Source organism: Onychostoma macrolepis, chromosome 01 (assembly GCF_012432095.1).
Source record: "Onychostoma macrolepis isolate SWU-2019 chromosome 01, ASM1243209v1, whole genome shotgun sequence".
NCBI classification, from domain to species: Eukaryota; Metazoa; Chordata; class Actinopteri; order Cypriniformes; family Cyprinidae; genus Onychostoma; species Onychostoma macrolepis.
Window position 1 is genome coordinate 23479924 of NC_081155.1, and position 20403 is coordinate 23500326.

The 20403-nt window shown below is 37.2% G+C and overlaps 1 protein-coding gene across 5 annotated transcripts; it reads left to right on the forward strand.

Annotated features, from left to right (window-relative positions):
• The first annotated feature begins 1369 nt into the window (after positions 1-1369).
• Positions 1370-20362, forward strand: LOC131542574 (uncharacterized). 5 transcript variants are annotated; one of them, XM_058779420.1, is made up of 9 exons: positions 1370-1549; positions 2154-2231; positions 17243-17485; positions 17624-17681; positions 18498-18824; positions 18929-18991; positions 19186-19317; positions 19412-19452; positions 19539-20362. In XM_058779420.1, exons 3-9 carry the CDS (start codon positions 17483-17485, stop codon positions 19626-19628), a joined length of 714 nt encoding a protein of 237 aa, XP_058635403.1. In that variant the 5' UTR covers positions 1370-1549; positions 2154-2231; positions 17243-17482; the 3' UTR covers positions 19629-20362. The 5 variants fall into 5 exon arrangements, with proteins under 5 accessions (XP_058635403.1, XP_058635394.1, XP_058635385.1 ...); XM_058779411.1 differs by lacking the exons at positions 1370-1549; positions 2154-2231 and adding exons at positions 12212-12455; positions 14657-14821; XM_058779402.1 differs by lacking the exons at positions 1370-1549; positions 2154-2231 and adding an exon at positions 12212-14821.
• Positions 20363-20403: the final 41 nt, after the last annotated feature.

Genomic DNA, 20403 nt, shown 5'->3' on the forward strand with positions numbered 1-20403 from the left:
TGACCCATACTCAAAATGGTGCTCTGCATTTAACCCATCCAAGTGCACAAGTGAGTAGTGAACAAGTGCACACACACACACACACAGTGAACACACACCCGGAGCAGTGGGCAGCCTTGCTCAAGCGCCCGGGGAGCAATTAGGGGTTCGGTGCCTTGCTCAAGGGCACCTTAGTCATGGTATCGAAGGTGGAGAGAGTGCTGTTCATTCACAATCCCCACCTTCAATTCATGCCGGCACAAGAATCGAACCAGCAACCTTCAGGTTACAAGCCCGACTCCCCTAACCATTAGGCCACGACTACCTACTGGCATAATGGCATAACCTTAAGGGTCAGTGAATGAGTGACCGAATTTTTTTGGTGAATGGATTTAACAAGAATTAATTCACTTAGATAAATCAAAATTCCCCAAACATGACACAACACAGGCTATTTTGATTATGACTTTACACCACAACCCTAAGATAAAACCAATATCCACACAAAAAAAGATATCAGATATAAGTTGTACATATTTTACGAGGTGGCTAATTCATATGAACTCATAAGACGACATTACATGTACATTTTGTGAAAAAATCATACATATTTTATGAGGTGGCAAACTTGTAGGAATTAGTATGAAGGACCACCCCTAAACCTACCCCTCACAGAAATTGTACAAAGAATAAGCCACCTCATGCAATACGTACAAATTGGTCATGTTTTTTTTTTTTTTTTTTTTTTTTTCCAGATCTAGACAAATGTGGGCCAGCTTCAATGTTAATCGGGAAACAATTGGCCTCTACATTGTGCTGAACAGGAATTTGATTCAAAAGCATTGTTAGCTAACTATGGTCGCAAGTTCCTTTGAACTCCATTGGTAACAACAAAACTTGCGACCATAGTTGCTTTTGGGAAACGCACCCCAGATTAGCAAACCAATGTGTAAAGACAATAATAATGTCTGCAAATAAAATTCCTTTTGCATAATACACAAATAAAAAAATTCAAAAGGTTTTTATATACCGTACAACTATTTAACAAGTTATGATCATTACTGTAGACCAGGTGAAGTAACTGTGAAATGTGATGCGGCTTTTTTTTTTATTATTTCCTTTATGAGTAGGTGGATGAAAACACACAAGGTAGATGCCTCTGACCAAAAATCACCTTGTGTTTCTTTTTCAGAAAACAAAGCAAGCTACACACAGTATTGTGTGATTGACAGTGTTGCACAGTTTGATTAACAAAGTGCATATTTCCTCTTTTTTTCTGACAACATTATAGAAAACAAACGAAACATTTTGGAGGCATGAAAAGGAATAGAAACACCCAAATGACATGAGTGAGCTAAACATTTTCAGCTTTGAGTACACTTCCACCTAGAGGGACAATAAGACACAGTGGTAACACTTTATTTTGATTGGCCCTTTTGAACATTCTGTTGACACTAAGTAATGTTGCAACTACATGTCAACAAACTCTCATTAGAGTATTAGTAGACTGTCTGCTTCATATCTGCTAACTCGTTTTTGTGATGGTCTCCCAACAGACACTCTACTGACTGTAAGTAACTTTTCAAGTACGTCAACTTATTCTAACCCTATCAGTCTACTAATACTCTACTAACACTCTAATGAGAGTTAGTAGATATGTAGGTGCAGTGTTACTTAGTCAACAGAATGTGTTAAAGGGACCATCAAAATAAAGTGAAACCGGCACAGTTTAAGTAAAACTTCCCTTTAATGTAAACATCAAGAAAACAAAAACTTGGCACCAGAAAATGCTCAAAAATAAAATAAAATTAAAAAAAAGTTAGAAGTGTTAAAACATTGTTTTCATAAACACACTACAAGATCTGTAAAGCATTTTATCTATGGTTATTGACTTTTGGTTACTGAGAATGTTACAGACAGAAGTTCGGCTAATATTTAGATCTCTTTTAGGTGTATCATCCATTACAGTTTGGCTAATAAAAATGTTTTACTAAAATATACAGTCTAATAAATAAGACATTTAGTGTTCTAAGTGTTGTAATTAAATGTTTGTATTTACACTTTCACACTTGAAATCTATCAGTTATATTAGACGACGCTGACTCCGATACAAATGTATGTAGATCATTCAGATAAATGACAAATAACGTGCGTGTACATGTTTTTCTATTCAGGTGGGGACTTAAACCTGAATACACACAGACTCATGGGGACTCGTGTCACGGTGGGGACCTAAATTGAGGTCCCCACAGGTAAACAAGCTAATAAATCACACAGAATGAAGTTTTTTTTTTTTTTATTATTGATCTAAAAATGCAGATGCACACAGCACACAGCAGGGAGGAACGAGGAACACGGAGATGAGGATAAACTTCAAAATAATAGTCTTTTAATGGCGACATCAGGGCAGGGCAAGGCAAGGTTGACAGACAGGAACACCGGGGAATAACGAGTAGACCAGACGAAAGTAAACAGGCAGGAACTAAATACACATGACAATTACTAAACACAGCTGGACAAGACTTAACTAATAAATCACACTCAACAAGGACAGGAACATGACCAAATAAGGAAACAAGAGGCAGGAACACATGACACACACGACAGAGGACTGATTGGGGGGGAGGGGGTGGGCACTCTGGAGGCCCCTCAGGACAGACATGGACAGGAACACAGGACAGGGACCTCCAGAGCGGAACAGACACACGGAGGCCATGGCGGAGCATGGGAGCTCAGGCAGCCATGGCAGACGGTCTTCGTGGCCATGGCCACATTTGCCGACAAAACATGCTACCTATCAGATTGTGCTACCAATAATATATGTGCATTGTTTTAAGGGTAAGTTTAGAGTAAGGGTAGGTGTGGACAGGTAGGTTTAGGGTAGGGGTAGGTATGGACATCGAAAAAAAGCCTCAAACCACATGAATAAGATGCTGGTAGCACAATCTGATAGGTAGCATTTTTCGCTATCGACTTGTGCTACCTATCTTTTTAATGGGATGTAGCACAATCCAAGCGGGTAGCACAAATTGTCAGAACAGCGGCCGGCGGGCCTGCCACATGCACTCCAGGCGGGCTAGGGTGAGCAGCGACCGGCGGGCTAGAGTCAGCCACAGCCGGCGGACGGCGGCAATGAAATCCTCGCGAACAGCGGGCTAGAGGGAGCCGCGGACGGCGGCGTTGCTTTTCCCGCGAAAGGCGGGCTGAAGAGAGCCGCGGGCGGCGGCAGACTGGAGGGGCTCCAACTAATGGACTCGCGGCGATCCCGCCGAACTCCCACGCCCACTTGCTGTGGGCTACGGCGGGATAACGAGCAACGACTTCCATGCCGCGGGACAGACAGACAAACAGGAACCAAATCAAAAGACTTAAAAAAAAAAAAAAAAAACGGAAAACAAAACGGTGAAAAAGGGGGGCGCCGCTTTGTTAGGTCTGGTCTTCTGTCACGGTGCACACAGCAGGGAGGAACGAGGAACACGGAGACGAGGATAAACTTCAAAATAATAGTCTTTTAATGACAACATCAGGGCAGGGCAAGGTTGACACAGACAGGAATAACGAGTAGACCAGACGAAAACTAACTTAACAGGCAGGAATTAAATACACATGATAATTACTGATAATTACTAAACACAGCTGGACAGAACTTAACTAATAATCACACTTAACAAGGACAGGAACATGACCAAATAAGGAAACAAGAGGCGGGAACACATGACACACATGACAGAGGACTGACAGCAGAAGGTTTCCTGTAAGGGGTAGGTTTAGGTCAGTGGGGATTTCTTTAAGACTGCAAGGGAAGCTCGGCTTCAAAATATTAATTGTCAAATATGTACTATTGTGTTAACATTTTATTGACTAAAAATGCGTTAGAACACGTTCATCTCGAAGACGAGTTTGTTCAGAATCAGCTACATATAGCAGGCCGACTGACTCGATTTCCTTCTCATACATTCCCGTAGCGTCAGTGTATTTCTCTGTTGAAGCCGAGCGTCCATTGACTTCAATGGGGCTGCTTTGAACAGTTTTTTTCAGCGCTTCGAAACTAAAACGGTCATTGGATAAATGCTGCGATTATGTCCCGCCCACGGACGCCCAGCGTCTCTGGGGGTGAATGGAGGAGTGGGCTGGCCTGGACTCCGGGCTTCTGCGTGATGATTGGAGGGCAGTACAGTTTCTAGGCATAGGCGAGCTAGGCGGTCGCCTAGGGCGCCACCAGCTGAAGGGGCGCCAATGAGCGCGCGTACTGGTACTACATTTTTGCAGGGTTGTGACAGAGCCATAGAGAGAGACTCTCTATGGCTCTGGGTTGTGATAAAGAGTGGCACGGTCACCCTGAAATATGACTGCCGCCCCCACTGGATCCCCAACATCATTGGGCTAGAGTACTGTCAGTCTGACGATGCCTGTATGCCATTGGATCAGAGCGCTGTCAATTGCTGCCTGATTGTTGCATGCTTGCATTTGGAGCGCTCATCAACGCCATTATATCAATGGGCTCTATCAGTGCTTTGGCAAGGTAACGCTTTTTTTTTTTTTTTTTTTGACATGCAATAAAGCTAAGTTCAAAGGCCAATTTAAAATATTGGTACAGTAAATAAAGTGCACAAAATCAGTATTTTGTTTAGGCAGTATTTGTGGCAGTTGATAAATCGTGTTGCGAGATTTGTCCAAAAGGTGTGCGTTTTTGCACCATTGTTAAAGGATCAGCGTGTCATGTAATATTCCTATATAAACTTTAACAGCCAATTAAAAAATATTGGTATAGTAAAATTCGCTAATTCATGAGATCAATACATCCTTTATTAAACCGCTTTGTCGAGTTTAATACATCCTTATGGAGGTGTCGAAATGCTGATCAATTCATTCACTTCTAACACAGCACTTAATGAGAGAAGTGTCACACACATAGAGGGCAGAGCATCACGTTATTTAAAGGGGAAGTTCATGCATTAATGAGTAGCAAAGGATTAAGTAGCTGCATTGATTACTTTTATGCCACTGATCAGGCTTTTATATGTAGTTTGGGGCAACAAAGGGTTTAATAGGTTTGACTGAAATAAAAATGCAATAACTGACACTTTAAATAAATGTTTCAAGCCCCCTTCATGATTTTAAATTTTTTTGCATGTTTGTCACACTTTAATGTTTCAGATCATCAATCAAATTTAAATATTAATCAAAGACAACACAAGTAAACACAACATGCAGTTTTTAGATGAAGTTTTTTATTATGAAGGGAAAACAAAATCCAAACCCACATGGCCCTGTGTGAAAAAGTGCTTGCCCCCTCCTATTAATTCATGAAAGAACTGTGATTAACCACATTATTTTAGAAAGGTGAGTTAAATTTCACTAGCCAAACCCAGGCCTGATTACTGCCAGACCTGTTGAATCAAGAAATCACTTAAATAGAACCTGTCTGACAAAGTGACATCATTCCGCGATCTTAAGAAATTCATAAACAGATGAGAAACAAAACAGTTTACATGTATCGGTCTGGAAAGGGTTATAAAGCCATTTCTAAGGCTTTGGGACTCCAGCAAACCATGGTCAGATCCATTATCCACAAATGGAGAAAACTTGTAACAGTGGTGAACCTTCCCAGGAGTGGCCGGCCTACCAAAATTACTCCAAGAGCACAAAGACGACTCATCCAGGAGGTCATAAAAGAACCCAAAACAACATCTAAAGAACTGCAGGCCTCACTTGCCTCAATTAAGGTCAGTGTTCATGATTCAACAATAAGAAAGAGACTGGGCAAAAACAGCATCCATGGGAGAGTTCCAAGGCAAAAGCCATTGCTGACCAAAAAGAACACAAAGGCTCGTCTCACATTTGCCAAAACATATCTTGATTATCCCTAAGACTTTAGGGCACATATTCTGTGGACTGATGCGACAAAAGTTGAACTTTTTGGAAGGTGTGTGTCCCATTACATCTGGCGTAAAACCAACACAGCATTTCATAAAAAGAACATCATACCAACAGTCAAACATGGTGGTGGTAGTGTGATGGTCTGAGGCTGCTTTGCAGCTTCAGAACCTGGATGACTTGCCATAATTGATGGAACCATGAATTCTGCACTCTATCAGAAAATCCTGAAGGAGAATGTCCGGCCATCAGTTTGTGACCTCAAGCTCAAGCACACTTGGGTTCTGCAGCAGGACAATGATTCCAAACACAGCAGCAAGTCCACCTCTGAATGTGTCAAGAAAAACTAACAAGAAAAACATTTTTGGAGTGGCCAAATCAAAGTCTGGACTTAAATCCAATTGAAATCTGTGGCATGACCTTAAACAGTTCATTCATGCCCGAAAACCCTCCAATGTGGCTGAATTAAAACAATTCTGCAAAGAAGAGTGGGCCAAAATTCCTCCACAGCGATGTGAAAGACTCATTGCCAGTTATCGCAAATGCTTGATTGCAGTTGTTGCTGCAAAGGATGGCACAACCAGTTATTAGGTTTAGGGGGCAAGCACTTTTTCACACAGTGTGAAAACACCACAGGGACTACAGCAGCACCTAGACCTGCTGGAGAACTACTGCCAGAACTGGGCCCTGGCTGTAAACCTCAAAAAGACCAACATTATGGTCTTTCAGAAAAAGCCCAGATGTCAGGAACACAGATACCGGTTCAGTCTAGGCAGCACCGCCCTAGAACACACGATGCAGTACACGTACCTCGGCCTGATCATCACTGCATCGGGGAGTTTCAGTACGGCAGTGAATGCTCTCAAAGATAAAGCTCGAAGAGCTCTATACGCAATCAAGAAAAAATTCCAAAATATTGAAATACCGCTTCCAATTTGGTGTAAAATCTTTGATAGTGTGATTCAGCCCATAGCGCTGTATGGAAGTGAGGTTTGGGGTCCACTCAGTGATCAGAGCTACACTAGATGGGACAGACATCCAACAGAAGCCCTACACACAGAATTCTGCAAAATGATCCTAAAATTACAAAGGAGAACACCCAATAATGCATGTAGGGCAGAATTAGGGCGATTCCCATTGATTATTAATATACAAAAAAGATCCCTCAAATTCTGGATGCATCTTAAATCGAGTCCCACAGAATCGCTACATTTTAAAGCACTACAAACCCAAGAACTGAACCCCGAAAAGAGTCCACTCAGTCAGCTGGTTCTGAGACTTACTAACCTGACTAACTCTACTAACACTAACCAGTCTCAGACCAGCACTGCTTCTCACCCAAACATCAAAATAAATCAAATTATCAAACAATCTAAAAATATATATCTGGAATATTGGGATCAAGAGACTAAAACACAAAGTAAATTACAACTATATCAGACCATAAAATCAAATTATGAATTGGAAGATTATCTCCAGAGTGTCAGAGACACAAAGCAGAGACAGATCCTGACCAAGTACAGGCTCAGTGAGCACAGACTAGCCATCGAGACCGGCAGACACAGAAAGAGCTGGTTACCCAGAGAGCAAAGGGTGTGTGCTCACTGTGAGACAGGAGAGATCGAGACAGAGACGCACTTCCTTCTTCATTGTCATAAATACATATCAATAAGAAACCTCTACTTCAACAAACTCACCAACTTAATAAAGAACTTCACAACCATTAGTGAAACAGAACAAATAAAGATAGTACTAGGAGAGGGACAGACAGCAGCACTGGCTGCGAGATACGTGTGGACGTGCCACAGCCTGAGAGACAGCAGGTGAATGCGTGTAATGTGTGTAATATGTGTATTACATCTGACCTCAAAGTGTTTCCCTACTGTCTACCACAGTGACCCTCAGCCTGTGTGTGTTTATGTGTTAAACACTGTGGTATGAAATGTTCACATAATAAGTTCTTATTTGTTACACTGTTTATTTAAGTGTTCGTCTTCTGGATCATTGCCAAGTCAGCAGTCTTCCCATTATTGTGGTTTCAAAGAACAAGAGATACCCGGAATTTATACTGTAGGGATGGTCATTTATTCAAACTCAAATGTAAATATTCTAATATTTTGAGATACTGATTTTTGACTTTCATGAGCTGTAAGCTCTAATCATATAATGAATGAATATAATATACAAGTTTCACTTTTTGAATGGAATTAGTTAAATAAATCAACTTTTTGATGATATTCTAATTATATGACCAGCACCTGCACATTATTTTCCAACATATTTCTATATTCAGAATTTAGTATTTAAAACATTAATCTCATAACATTATTTATGCAATTATAAATACAGTCTAAATGAATAAATGCCACATCTAAATGTCACTTCATGCAGCTTCTGTGCAGTGCTAAGATGAGTTTTGTTTATATCATTTCATGGATAACAATAGCCAGTCATTCATTCACATTAATTAAGTATTCAGAGAATAATATTGTCTGTTTTCACTTACATCTATTTATTTATTAAATTTTGATTCATTTTGTAGAATTGAATTATAAATTAAGCTGGTATAGTATCGTAAGACATTTTTATGGTATCGTGACAACCCTATTATACACCACATTCCTTGTTTCAGTTTAACCTAATTCTCACATTTCCTCCGTCGAGTTTAATATCTTTTTTTTTAGATTGTTTGTTCATTCATTCATTCATTCAGTAGGCTAGGCCAGCGTCACTGGAAAAGACGCCTAGTTGGTACAACAGGGTCACAGAGCATTTTCTTGAAAAGGAACATAGGGCAGAATTTACGTATAAATAAATGGACAATTTTTATGATGTAGGCCGAAAATGAGCTTCCCCTCTTTGAAAGACCAGCAGCCGCCACTGGTTTAGGAGTAGGGTTGGTGTAGGGCAATAGAATATCCTTGTGGGGAGAGTCCCCACAAGGATAGCAAACCAGACTTGTGTGTGTGTGTGTGTGTGTGTAAGGCATGACACAAAGCACGCTTCAGAATCCGGGTAGAAGTAATTGGTCATCCGGGTACTTTTCGCCTAAAGTATTTGAATAATGTGAATTCGGACTTACTACTCATTTGGCGTACTGTTTTTTGCATACTAGTATTCAATTTTGGACATGGTGGAAGTGTGGAATGTTGAATACTTCATGCACTCAACTGTTGTAGCTTTAATTAAGTTGCGGTGGGGGATGGGCTATCAGATTTGATTATGAATTACATAATAACCTTATATAATTCATACATTACATGGATGAATATAGTGTATAAGTACATATAGTGCATTGTTTGGGATGCAACTTAAATTCTTTTGCATCTTATTTATGGCGTCAAATCTATGCCATTAATAACCGAGCGCACCACTTATGCTGGCGCGCGCGGTAAATCACTTCCGCGAGAGGAAAACAGATCTACACGCGAGGAAACGGCAGCACGCGAGCTCATTTCAAACACTCACTTGTCCTCTGCGCACAATACAAGCCCTCGCGCGTGATCATCCCACATCCTCGCCGATCTTCTCTCACCGCCGCGCGAACACTTCTATTTTTGTCAGTCGTGGGCGGGCTTGCTGTTTTAATTCTTATCTCTAACGCCATTGGTTACTTCCTTTTCCGAAGTCAGCTGTGATTGGACGCCTGTGAAAAGGTCTATCTGTCTATCAACAGACCAGATGCAAGTTGTCATTTATTTTATTTTATTTTTATAAATATAAGTAGGGTAAAGTGCAGAACCCTCTTACAATGAAAGAATATATTACCATCAACCCCTAAAATTTGACATAGTAATACAAAATATATTAAAAGTTTATACAGCAACTCTTGCTTATTTATATGAACAAATAAGTTATTCATCCAAAGGTCCTTTAAACCAATTTGGGATTTACAGTCATGCACATTTACAATTTACATTTATGCATTTAGCAGACGCTTTAAAAGCAACATACAGTGCATTCAGGTTATACATTATTGTTATTTTTTTATCAGTATGTGTGTTCCCTGGGAATTTAACCCATGGCCTTTGCGCTACTAACACAATGCTCTACCACTGAGCCACAGGAACACTTATTATTTTTACAATTATTTAATGGACACTTCTCACATTTTGAGGTTGTATATAAATATGGTTGGGTAAGCATATAGTGGTGAACTACAACTAATTCAGCATATAGCAACAAGTTGACTATTAGCTTTATATTATTTTATTTTCATTTTGCAAAGTTAATATAGCCCAAGCTTTATGTTGTATGAAAATTTCAAATATAACCTTTTTGGTAGATTTACCATGCTAAAACCGTGGAAACATATCATTAAAATCTATAAAAAGGGTTTATGCAGATTGAGGCTGATGTATGGGAGGAGAGCCTCAGTAGAATTCGATCTTGCTCTATTAGTTCTAGGCATCAGTTAATTCAATTTAAGGTGATGCATAGACTGCACTATTCAAAATCTAAATTGCACAGAATTTTTCCTACTATCTCTCCTATTTGTGACAGGTGTAAATCTGAAGAAGGCTCTCAGACCCATCTCTTTTGGACATGTCCAAAACTATACGATTTCTGGTGTGACATATTTAAATGGTTCTCGGATATGTATGGTTGTGTTTTTACACCTGATCCAGAAATTGCATTATTTGGTTATTCTATTTCTCTGTTAGATCATAATGTGTCTGTACAAAGTACAATCATTTACGGAATGATTATTGCGGGGCTTGCTGTTTTAATTGTTATCTCTAATGCCATTGGTTACTTCCCCTTTTCCGGAAGTCAGCTGTGATTGGACGCCTGTGAAAAGGCGATCCATAATTCACATGTGACCTGAGATATGGTTTCATCAACAGACCAGATGCAAGTTGTCATTTTTTTTTTTTTTTATAAATATAACATGGCTGTTTTAATGAAAATGAATTGCATGCACTGTCAGTAGAATACATCATTATAATAAAAGTTTATTAACATAAATTCTTCCGTTTACTAGTGATTACTAGATGATGTTACAAAGATAAAACAGGACCATAAACCCTTTTTTTTTTTATAAGTATTTTTATTAGTTTTATATTGCACAATAAACAACAACAATAAAAGAACAAAATACATGAAATAATAATGATTAAAAAATAAATCAATAAATAAAAAAAAATAAAAAAACAGACTTTTGAGAACAACAATCAGGGAATACTAACTGTTTCAATGGAAAAATGACTAGGCACTCAATAGGGGACAGACAAGATACTAAGCATTACGTTGCTGGTCAGAGTCAGCATTACATTGGTCCAAATGATCTAGAAATGCTTGCCATATACTGTAAAACTTATTAAGATTACCAATAACTCCATACCGGACTCTTTCCATATGCAATATTCCAGTAAGATTTCCACAGCCTCAGAATGACACTCTTAGCAATAATCATTCCGTAAATGATTGTACTTTGTACAGACACATTATGATCTAACAGAGAAATAGAATAACCAAATAATGCAATTTCTGGATCAGGTGTAAAAACACAACCATACATATCCGAGAACCATTTAAATATGTCACGCCAGAAATCGTATAGTTTTGGACATGTCCAAAAGAGATGGGTCTGAGAGCCTTCTGCAGATTTACACCTGTCACAAATAGGAGAGATAGTAGGAAAAATTCTGTGCAATTTAGATTTTGAATAGTGCAGTCTATGCATCACCTTACATTGAATTAACTGATGCCTAGAACTAATAGAGCAAGATCGAATTCTACTGAGGCTCTCCTCCCATACATCAGCCTCAATCTGCATAAACCCTTTTTTATAGATTTTAATGATACGTTTCCACGGTTTTTAGCATGGTAAATCTACCAAAAAGGTTATATTTGAAATTTTCATACAACATAAAGCTTGGGCTATATTAACTTTGCAAAATGAAAATAAAATAATATAAAGCTAATAGTCAACTTGTTGCTATATGCTGAATTAGTTGTAGTTCACCACTATATGCTTACCCAACCATATTTATATACAACCTCAAAAATGTGAGAAGTGTCCATTAAATAATTGTAAATAATAATAAGTGTTCCTGTGGCTCAGTGGTAGAGCATTGTGTTAGTAGCGCAAAAGGCCATGGGTTCAATTCCCAGGGAACACACATACTGATAAAAAAATAACAATAATGTATAACCTGAATGCACTGTAAGTTGCTTTTAAAGCATCTACTAAATGCATAAATGTAAATTGTAAATGTACATGACTGTAAATCCCAAATTGGTTTAAAGGACCTTTGGATGAATAAATTATTTGTTCATATAAATAAGCAAGAGTAGCTGTATAAACTTTTTAATATATTTTGTATTACTATGTCAAATTTTAGGGGTTGATGGTAATATATTCTTTCATTGTAAGAGGGTTCTGCACTTTACCCTACTTATATTTATAAAAATAAAATAAAAAAATAAATGACAACTTGCATCTGGTCTGTTGATAGACAGATAGACCTTTTCACAGGCGTCCAATCACAGCTGACTTCCGGAAAAGGGGAAGTAACCAATGGCGTTAGAGATAACAATTAAAACAGCAAGCCCCGCCCCACGACTGACAAAAATAGAAGTGTTCGCGCGAGCAGGTGAGAGAAGATCGAGCGCGAGGATGTGGGGGATGATCACGCGCGCGAGGGCTTGTATTGCGCGCAGAGGACAAGTGACGCGCGCGCGAGTGTTTGAAATGAGCTCGTGTGCTGCCGTTTCCTCGCGTGTAGATCTGTTTTCCTCTCGCGGAAGTGATTTACCGCGCGCGCCAGCATAAGTGGTGCGCTCGGTTATTAATGGCATAGATTTGACGCCATACTTATTGCACTTCAACGGTTAAACAATACACACAACATACATGTATATTATATCAGTGTAGCAGCGTAATATAGCTACTGCTGTCTATGCTGTTAATATGATTCAAACAAAAAAATAAAAACAAAGCAGCTTAAGAAGAATAAATTTGGCAGACTGTGTACCGCTTATTCAGGGGAGGAGCTACAATATTAGAGTGAGAGGGGGCCTGTTCCAGTTTGGCGTCAAACATTTTTCAACATTTTTGTTTACTAGAATATTTTTATAGAATTTTTTCAAGAATCGTATTGAGGAACATAATTACAAACTTGGAATTTTTTGTCAGTCTGGCCCCAGATTTTTATAGCAAATCAATGGTTATTCATTTCTGGTTAAATGTTAAGTTAATACTGATGTATAACAATAAGAGACTGAATGAAATAAATGATTCCTTTCTAAAGAATGGGTAACACTTTAGTATAGGGATCAATTCTCACTATTTAGTAGTTGCTTATTAGCATGCCTGTTATTAACACATTGGCTGTCCATTAGTACTTATAAAGCACATATTCTGCATGACCATGATCTACATCCATAATCCTACCCAATACCTAAACTTAACAACTACCTTACTAACTATTAATAAGCAGCAAATTAGGAGTTCATTGAGGCAAAATTCAAGAATGTGCTAATACGGTGATTTAGTGGTTAAGTACTCTCTGCTCCACTATAGTGGCAGTAAACGAAAGTTTGAAATTGGCAGTTTATGACGAAATATTCTAGGTTCTTCATATTTTTCCTTTCTCTAACAGAAATATTACAAACAAACATTTATTTGTTTTTCTTAATTACTTTCCTTCCTGTTAGTCTTTTCCTTCAACTAACATAAGCCAATTCCTTAATGACACTGTTCTCTAATGAGCAAGTATTAGCAGTGCATGTTATGATTTTTTGAAATACTTTAATATGATAATATCAAAACTAACTTTAAGTTGACATGCTCTTGTAAGTTAACTATCAATCTGATGGCTGACTTTAAGCTCTATATTTCCTTCCTGTCAGGTTCCATTCTATTAAATTTTATTTTGTCATTGAGTGACAGTAACAAGTGCAAGTTCTTGACAAGATCATATTTATAGAAAAATACTCCTACAGGCAGAGCAGTTTTTGATAGCACCACAACGTTAGCACTTCAGAATGCAAATGCTTTTCATCTTGAATACCTTTTCTTTTTTGCTGATATCACGTAGGCCTTGAGGAATATTTAATAATGTTAATCAACACCCAAATAGCTATTTAGGTATTGTTTTTTGTTTGTTTTTTTACTTGCATTGGTCTCACTCCATTCTGGTATGTAACGTTCACTTTCATGATCCAATCAGTTCCCCATAGATCAAAACTTTTCTTGTTGAATATCCTATATCACTTGTAAATGGGTCACATTATGAAAAAATAATATGCAGTAAATGACAATTCACATTGACATTAAGTAGTTTGTTAAAACAAGTAAACATATTTATTTGAATCTGTAGGAACACTTTATTGAAGTAATTTATGATGTGATGACTTTAAGCAAAGATTTTTTGTTACCATTGGCAACTAAAAAGTCATCAGTCATGGTATAAGGTAAGCTTAGGGCTTCTTGCAAGAGACAGGAAGTGGTAACTCCTTAGACTTCCTGTGGTTCTGTACATAAACGAAGCTCTGTAAAAACTACTTTGGCTGCACTAGATATTTTGCTATAGTTTTCTCATACATATTATTTACTCAAACATATTATCTCATAGGTTTTCATATTCGGTGTTTAAATTTTTGTATGTTTGCATATATACTAAAATGTACAATATTGATGTATTGGTAGCATATAAAACGTAAAAGTATTTAACAATTCTCACAATTTTTATATTTTTTATTATAAATATATATTTACATTTTAGTATTATATAGATACATTGAACAAAATTATAAATGCAACACTTTTGTTTTTGTCCCCATTTTTCACGAGCTGAACTCAAAGAGTTGATCAGGTTGTTGATTGTGGCCTGTGGAATGTTGGTCCACTCCTCTTCAATGGCTGTGCGAAGTTGCTGGATATTGGCAGGAACTGGAACACGCTGTCGTATACACCGATCCAGAGCATCCCAAACATACTCAATGGGTGACATGTCTGGTGAGTATGCTGGTCATGCAAGAACTGGGATGTTTTCTGCTTCCTGGAATTGTGTACAGATCCTTGCAACATGGGGCCGTGCATTATCATGCTGCAACATGAGGTGATGGTCGTGGATGAATGGCACAACAATGGGCCTCAATCTCGTCACGGTATCTCTGTGCATTCAAAATGCCATCAATAAAATGCACCTGTGTTCGTTGTCCATAACATACGACTGCCCATACCATAACCCCACCGCCACCATGGGCCACTTGATCCACAATGTTGACATCAGCAAACCGCTCACCCACACGACGCCATACACGCTGTCTGCCATCTGCCCTGTACAGTGAAAAGCGGGATTCATCCGTGAAGAGAACACCTCTCCAAAGTGCCAGACGCCATCGAATGTGAGCATTTGCCCACTCAAGTCATTTACGATGACGAACTGCAGTCAGGACGACGAGCATGCAGATGAGCTTCCCTGAGACAGTTTCTGACAGTTTGTGCAGAAATTCTTTGGTTATGCAAACCGATTGTTGCAGCAGCTGTCCGGGTGGCTGGTCTCAGATGATCTTGGAGGTGAAGATGCTGGATGTGGAGGTCCTGGGCTGGTGTGGTTACACGTGGTCTGCGATTGTGAGGCTGGTTGGATGTACTGCCAAATTCTCTGAAACGCCTTTGGATACGGCTTATGGTAGAGAAATGAACATTCAATTCACGGGCAACAGCTCTGGTGGACATTCCTGCAGTCAGCATGCTAATTGCAAGCTCCCTCAAAACTTGCGACATCTGTGGCATTGTGCTGTGTGATAAAACTGCACATTTTAGAGTGGCCTTTTATTGTGGCCAGCCTAAGGCACACCTGTGCAATAGTCATGCTGTCTAATCAGCATCTTGATATGCCACACCTGTGAGGTGGATAGAGTATCTCGGCAAAGGAGAAGTGCTCACTAACACAGATTTAGACAGATTTATTAACAATACTTGAGAGAAATAGGCCTTTTGTGTACATAGAAAAAGTCTTAGATCTTTGAGTTCAGCTCATGAAAAATGGGGGCAAAAACAAAAATGTTGCGTTTATAATTTTGTTCAGTGTATATATAGAGTCCCTTATACCACCTCTACCTCATTTATATATATATATTATATATAACTGCAGCTGTATAATAGAAACATATGGGGAAAAACATAATCAGGCTGCAAACCTATGTGTAACGGCAAGAAAAGAGCTTCTTCGGTTCAAAAACACCACAACAATGACCTTTCATTGTCCTACTTGTTACACACCTAGTTATTATACAAAACAAGGCAAAAATTTGATATTTTCTGTCATGGACTGTAGAATGTGCCACCTTAAAGGAAACCACATCAAAAACATACCAGTATAATGTGATTCATTTTTGATTGAGATCATGATTGGAGGAGCACAGAAGAATCTTAAAAAGCACTGAACAATCTAACATTTCCATCTAGATCACTGTAGGATTTATGATGCAAAGAATGTAATGTAACTGTACTAAGGTTTTTTTTTTTTTTTTTTGAAAGATTTAAAAATCTGCACACTGTGTATTTCTTAGGCCTTTGTTAAAACCACAATTAATCTGAGTATTCTGACTGTGCTGCTGTTCAGTCATTATCCACAAGGAGGTGCCACTGAGTTCATTTGAACTCATTGTCCCACTGTCAGTGTTACCAACTCATTTTCAGAGGAAGTTGCTTAAAGGCAGGTTGATTTGTTGATAAAAGTTGCTAAATTACGTTGAATTGTCATTACACGATAAGGTAATTATTATGTAAAAACAACAACATAAAATTGGTAAAATTGTGTCATTGCTTGAAGTGATTTTTTTTTTTTACTTTTTGAAAAGTTTGATTTGAAACGTTAATTTAGATTTGTTCATAAAAGTCAGCTAATATAAACATATTATTTGTAGTAGTATAAACACAACATTGAATTACTGAAGTTACATGTTCTAAAACAATTACATTTAATTTATTTTCATAATAAATAGTAAAACTACACAACAATTATAGTTTTAAGTAGTATATTGGTAGTTAGTTAACAGAAAAGTTTGTTAAACAAAAACAAACAAACAAAAACATGGCACATTTATTGTGTCAATATGAAAGAATTTTCCCTATTGATTTTCACAGTTTTTTACCTGTATTACACAGTTTAATTATGTTTGCATTTTGTTGTGTTGTAGGGTTACAGGAAGCGTCTTTTTATTGTTTGAGTCACTTTTCAAAAGTTGCTAAAAGTTGCCAAATAAATTTTTTAAATAGCTAAATTAGTTGCTAGATGCTTTTTGGAAAAAAATAATGTTTCTATAGGGTAGTCTTGGGAAAAGTTACCACATCTAGCACCAAAATTGCTAAACTGGCAATACTGCCTATTGTTTCTGAATCCCTTTTCTCTTCAATATTTGTATGAAGGTTCAACCATCCTGGACAAGGTTCAAACACTCTGAAACCACTACAGACACAGTAGATGAGGTTTGACACTGTCAATGACGAAAGAAGACAAACTAAGAAGAACAACCATCAGAAACGGACACAGACACAAAGCCCACTAACAAATAAAAAGAACTGGTAAGAAACAACGCAGATGAAAAGCACCCGTGATTCAAGGATTTGAAAATACAAGTTAAGAAGTACAAGAAAAGAGAAACAGAGATGGTAAGAGAAGTCTTGGAAGAACTCACAGCTTCCATTTCACATACATATGACAGTGTGTACAGCCCTCATTTTATATTAGCTTTTAAATATGCATTTTCTGATAAAAGACCTTCGACAATAAGCAACTCTGTCTTCCAGATTATCCTGGCCACTATTCTGATATTGATGTGTGTCATTGTCAGCGACACCACAAATGGTGAGTATTCAGACCTGCCCTATAGACCGACCGATATCAGTCAGAAATATATTCCTAATGTGATGTGTTAGGATGTATTATAGTATATTTGTTAAATGTAATGTCATAGCATGTGTGCAATGCATATGGCAGTTAATGTTCAGAGGGTTTTGTGAGTATTGTTATTTACCTGACCTGACAAAGGTTTTGCTGTTTGTTGCATTGAAGAAGAAATAAAACTAAACAAAAAACAATCACTGACATATAATAGTTTTATATATAATTATTATATGTTATAAATTTATTTATAATATAGTACATGCTGGTAAATGTTTGCTTATAAATTTTAATAACAGAATTTTCATTTATATTTTAGATACCTCTGTATATTTAAATAATTATCTAATTCATCTTAAATCTAATTAATTTAGATGAAGAACATTTGACTTTATGTCCAAAAGCATAGAATAAGCAAAGGTAAAGCCTCAGACATTAATGTTCTGCATTACACTAATGTTAAAATGTTAAACCACCTTTATGAAAAAAAATCTAAACAATTCGTCATAGATATTATTAGGGTGAGATGTTTCACCAAACACGCACACTTGAAATTTGTTCTTTATTTGTTCTATAAAGTTGTCCTCTTAATGTTTATACCAGTAAACATTCTTAGTTTAAATAACAGTATCAAAAACTTTTTTTCGGGATTGCATGAAGATTCTGCTTGTGGTCTTAATTTAGTGGATGATGTCAATGCAGCTATCTAAAGATCTGACATACTAAAAATTTACTCTTTACTTTTTTGTTGAGCAATTTTTTTTATCTTCATTCCTTTAGGGTCTGAGATGAATTGTTATCCAGTGATCAGAGTGCCACGAAACACAGTGTTTCTAGCTCCTGTTATGAGCGTGTTGAAGATAAACTGTACTATAACTCTACCTGGATGTCACAGGAACCCAAGAGTCTCATGGTGCAAAACCTACGGAAATGACTGCAAAGCTTTAAATTACACAAATCACATAAGAACTGAGTGGAAGAGCATCACAGAACATGAATGGATGGCTTTCTTTATTTTCCTGAATATCTCAATGGAGGATACAGGTTTCTACAGATGTAAAGAAGGAGACACGACTATAGGTCATGCTATTAATGTGACTGTGACAGGTAAGACACATTATCTTTAGATTCACTGATGGACTCTAAACATTCACATATTTTGTTAAATGTAAATAATGACATTACTTGGACATTTTATTATATTTTAATAGATAATGGGGAGGATAAGGTTTCACACAATCAAAGCAACACAAGTAAGGACATGACCATTACTGGTAACGTTTTGCTTGGACAAATGCATCTTCATTTGTTGATAAGAACTATAAGTTGATAATGACAATGTCTTTACTAAGAATGTTTTATTATATACTCCGAACATCACAAGTAAGGACCTTTACAACACGATATTACTGTCAACTTATTATGTAGGATAATTACTACATCTCTTAAATATTTTCTCCTTGTTCAGTACATGATCTAAATACACCTCCAAATGATGGTCTGCAGTGGCTCTGGTATGTTCTGTACATCTGCAGTGGAATAGTGTTGCTGGTCTTCACAATTATGATTGTATCATTCCTTTATATCATTAGACGCCAAGGTGAGTGATTTGAGTGTTTTAACTAAACATAACAGTTGCTTTATAAATGATACTAGTTTTGTGTTTCCTTGCATAATCCTATGAAATATTTTAGGGAGAAAGTCTACAAGAAAAGATATGGCAAATAAAAATCAGGTATGTTTTGTTTTGTTTTAAATATGTCTGAGGAACTGTTTATCGTATCTGTTGTTTTGTTTTGAATGCTGTTTTCACTTCCACAGTACATGGAAACAGAAAAAAATGACCTGCTTCTTCCTCCCAATCTCTGTCTGAACTCAGACGTGCTGACCTCTGTTGTATACCGTGTTTAAGAAACTATACTCTCACTTAAAGAAAAGGTACACAACTGTCACTGGGGTGATGCCCTAAGGTACAAAAGCTAAAAATGTACATCTTTGTACCCTATTTACGCCTAAATGGTACATATACTTTAAAGGTACACATTAGTACTTTAAACATACATATTAGTACCTTTATAAAGGGTACCACCCCAGTGACAATTTTGTTCCATTTTTGTACAAGTGTACCTGTGCACTGATGCAGAGCAGCATCAGAAGAACAGAATGTTATTTAATATGCTTCTGAATCATCAGGCAATGTGAAGAGAATTTTTTTCATTCAGTTGTTAATGTCAAGTTTAAAGATTAAGTGACTGCAATACTTCAGAAATTCAGTTTATATATATTGCAGTTCGGATTGCTTTGAAGTAGTAATATGACCAACTGTGGAAATTATTAAATCCACAATTGCTTCAGAAATTATTTGTTGTATTTGCGAATTGCTGATTGTTAATACATTTTTCTTTAATAAATTCCTCATAAAACATCACAAAACACAATATATACTACCCTTTTTTTTGCTTTTACATTGATAAGATATCTAGATAAACCCGCTATCCACAAAAAAAAAAAGAAAAAGAAAGAAAAATACAGCATATATTATAAGATAGATGGGCAAACCAATGAATTCAGAAAGAGGTATGTATAAAGATATGTAACTGATAAGGAATTATTGGTTATATATTTTCTACTGTTTAACATGTTATGAACTTTGCTGTAGACCTGGTACATTATTATTATTATTATT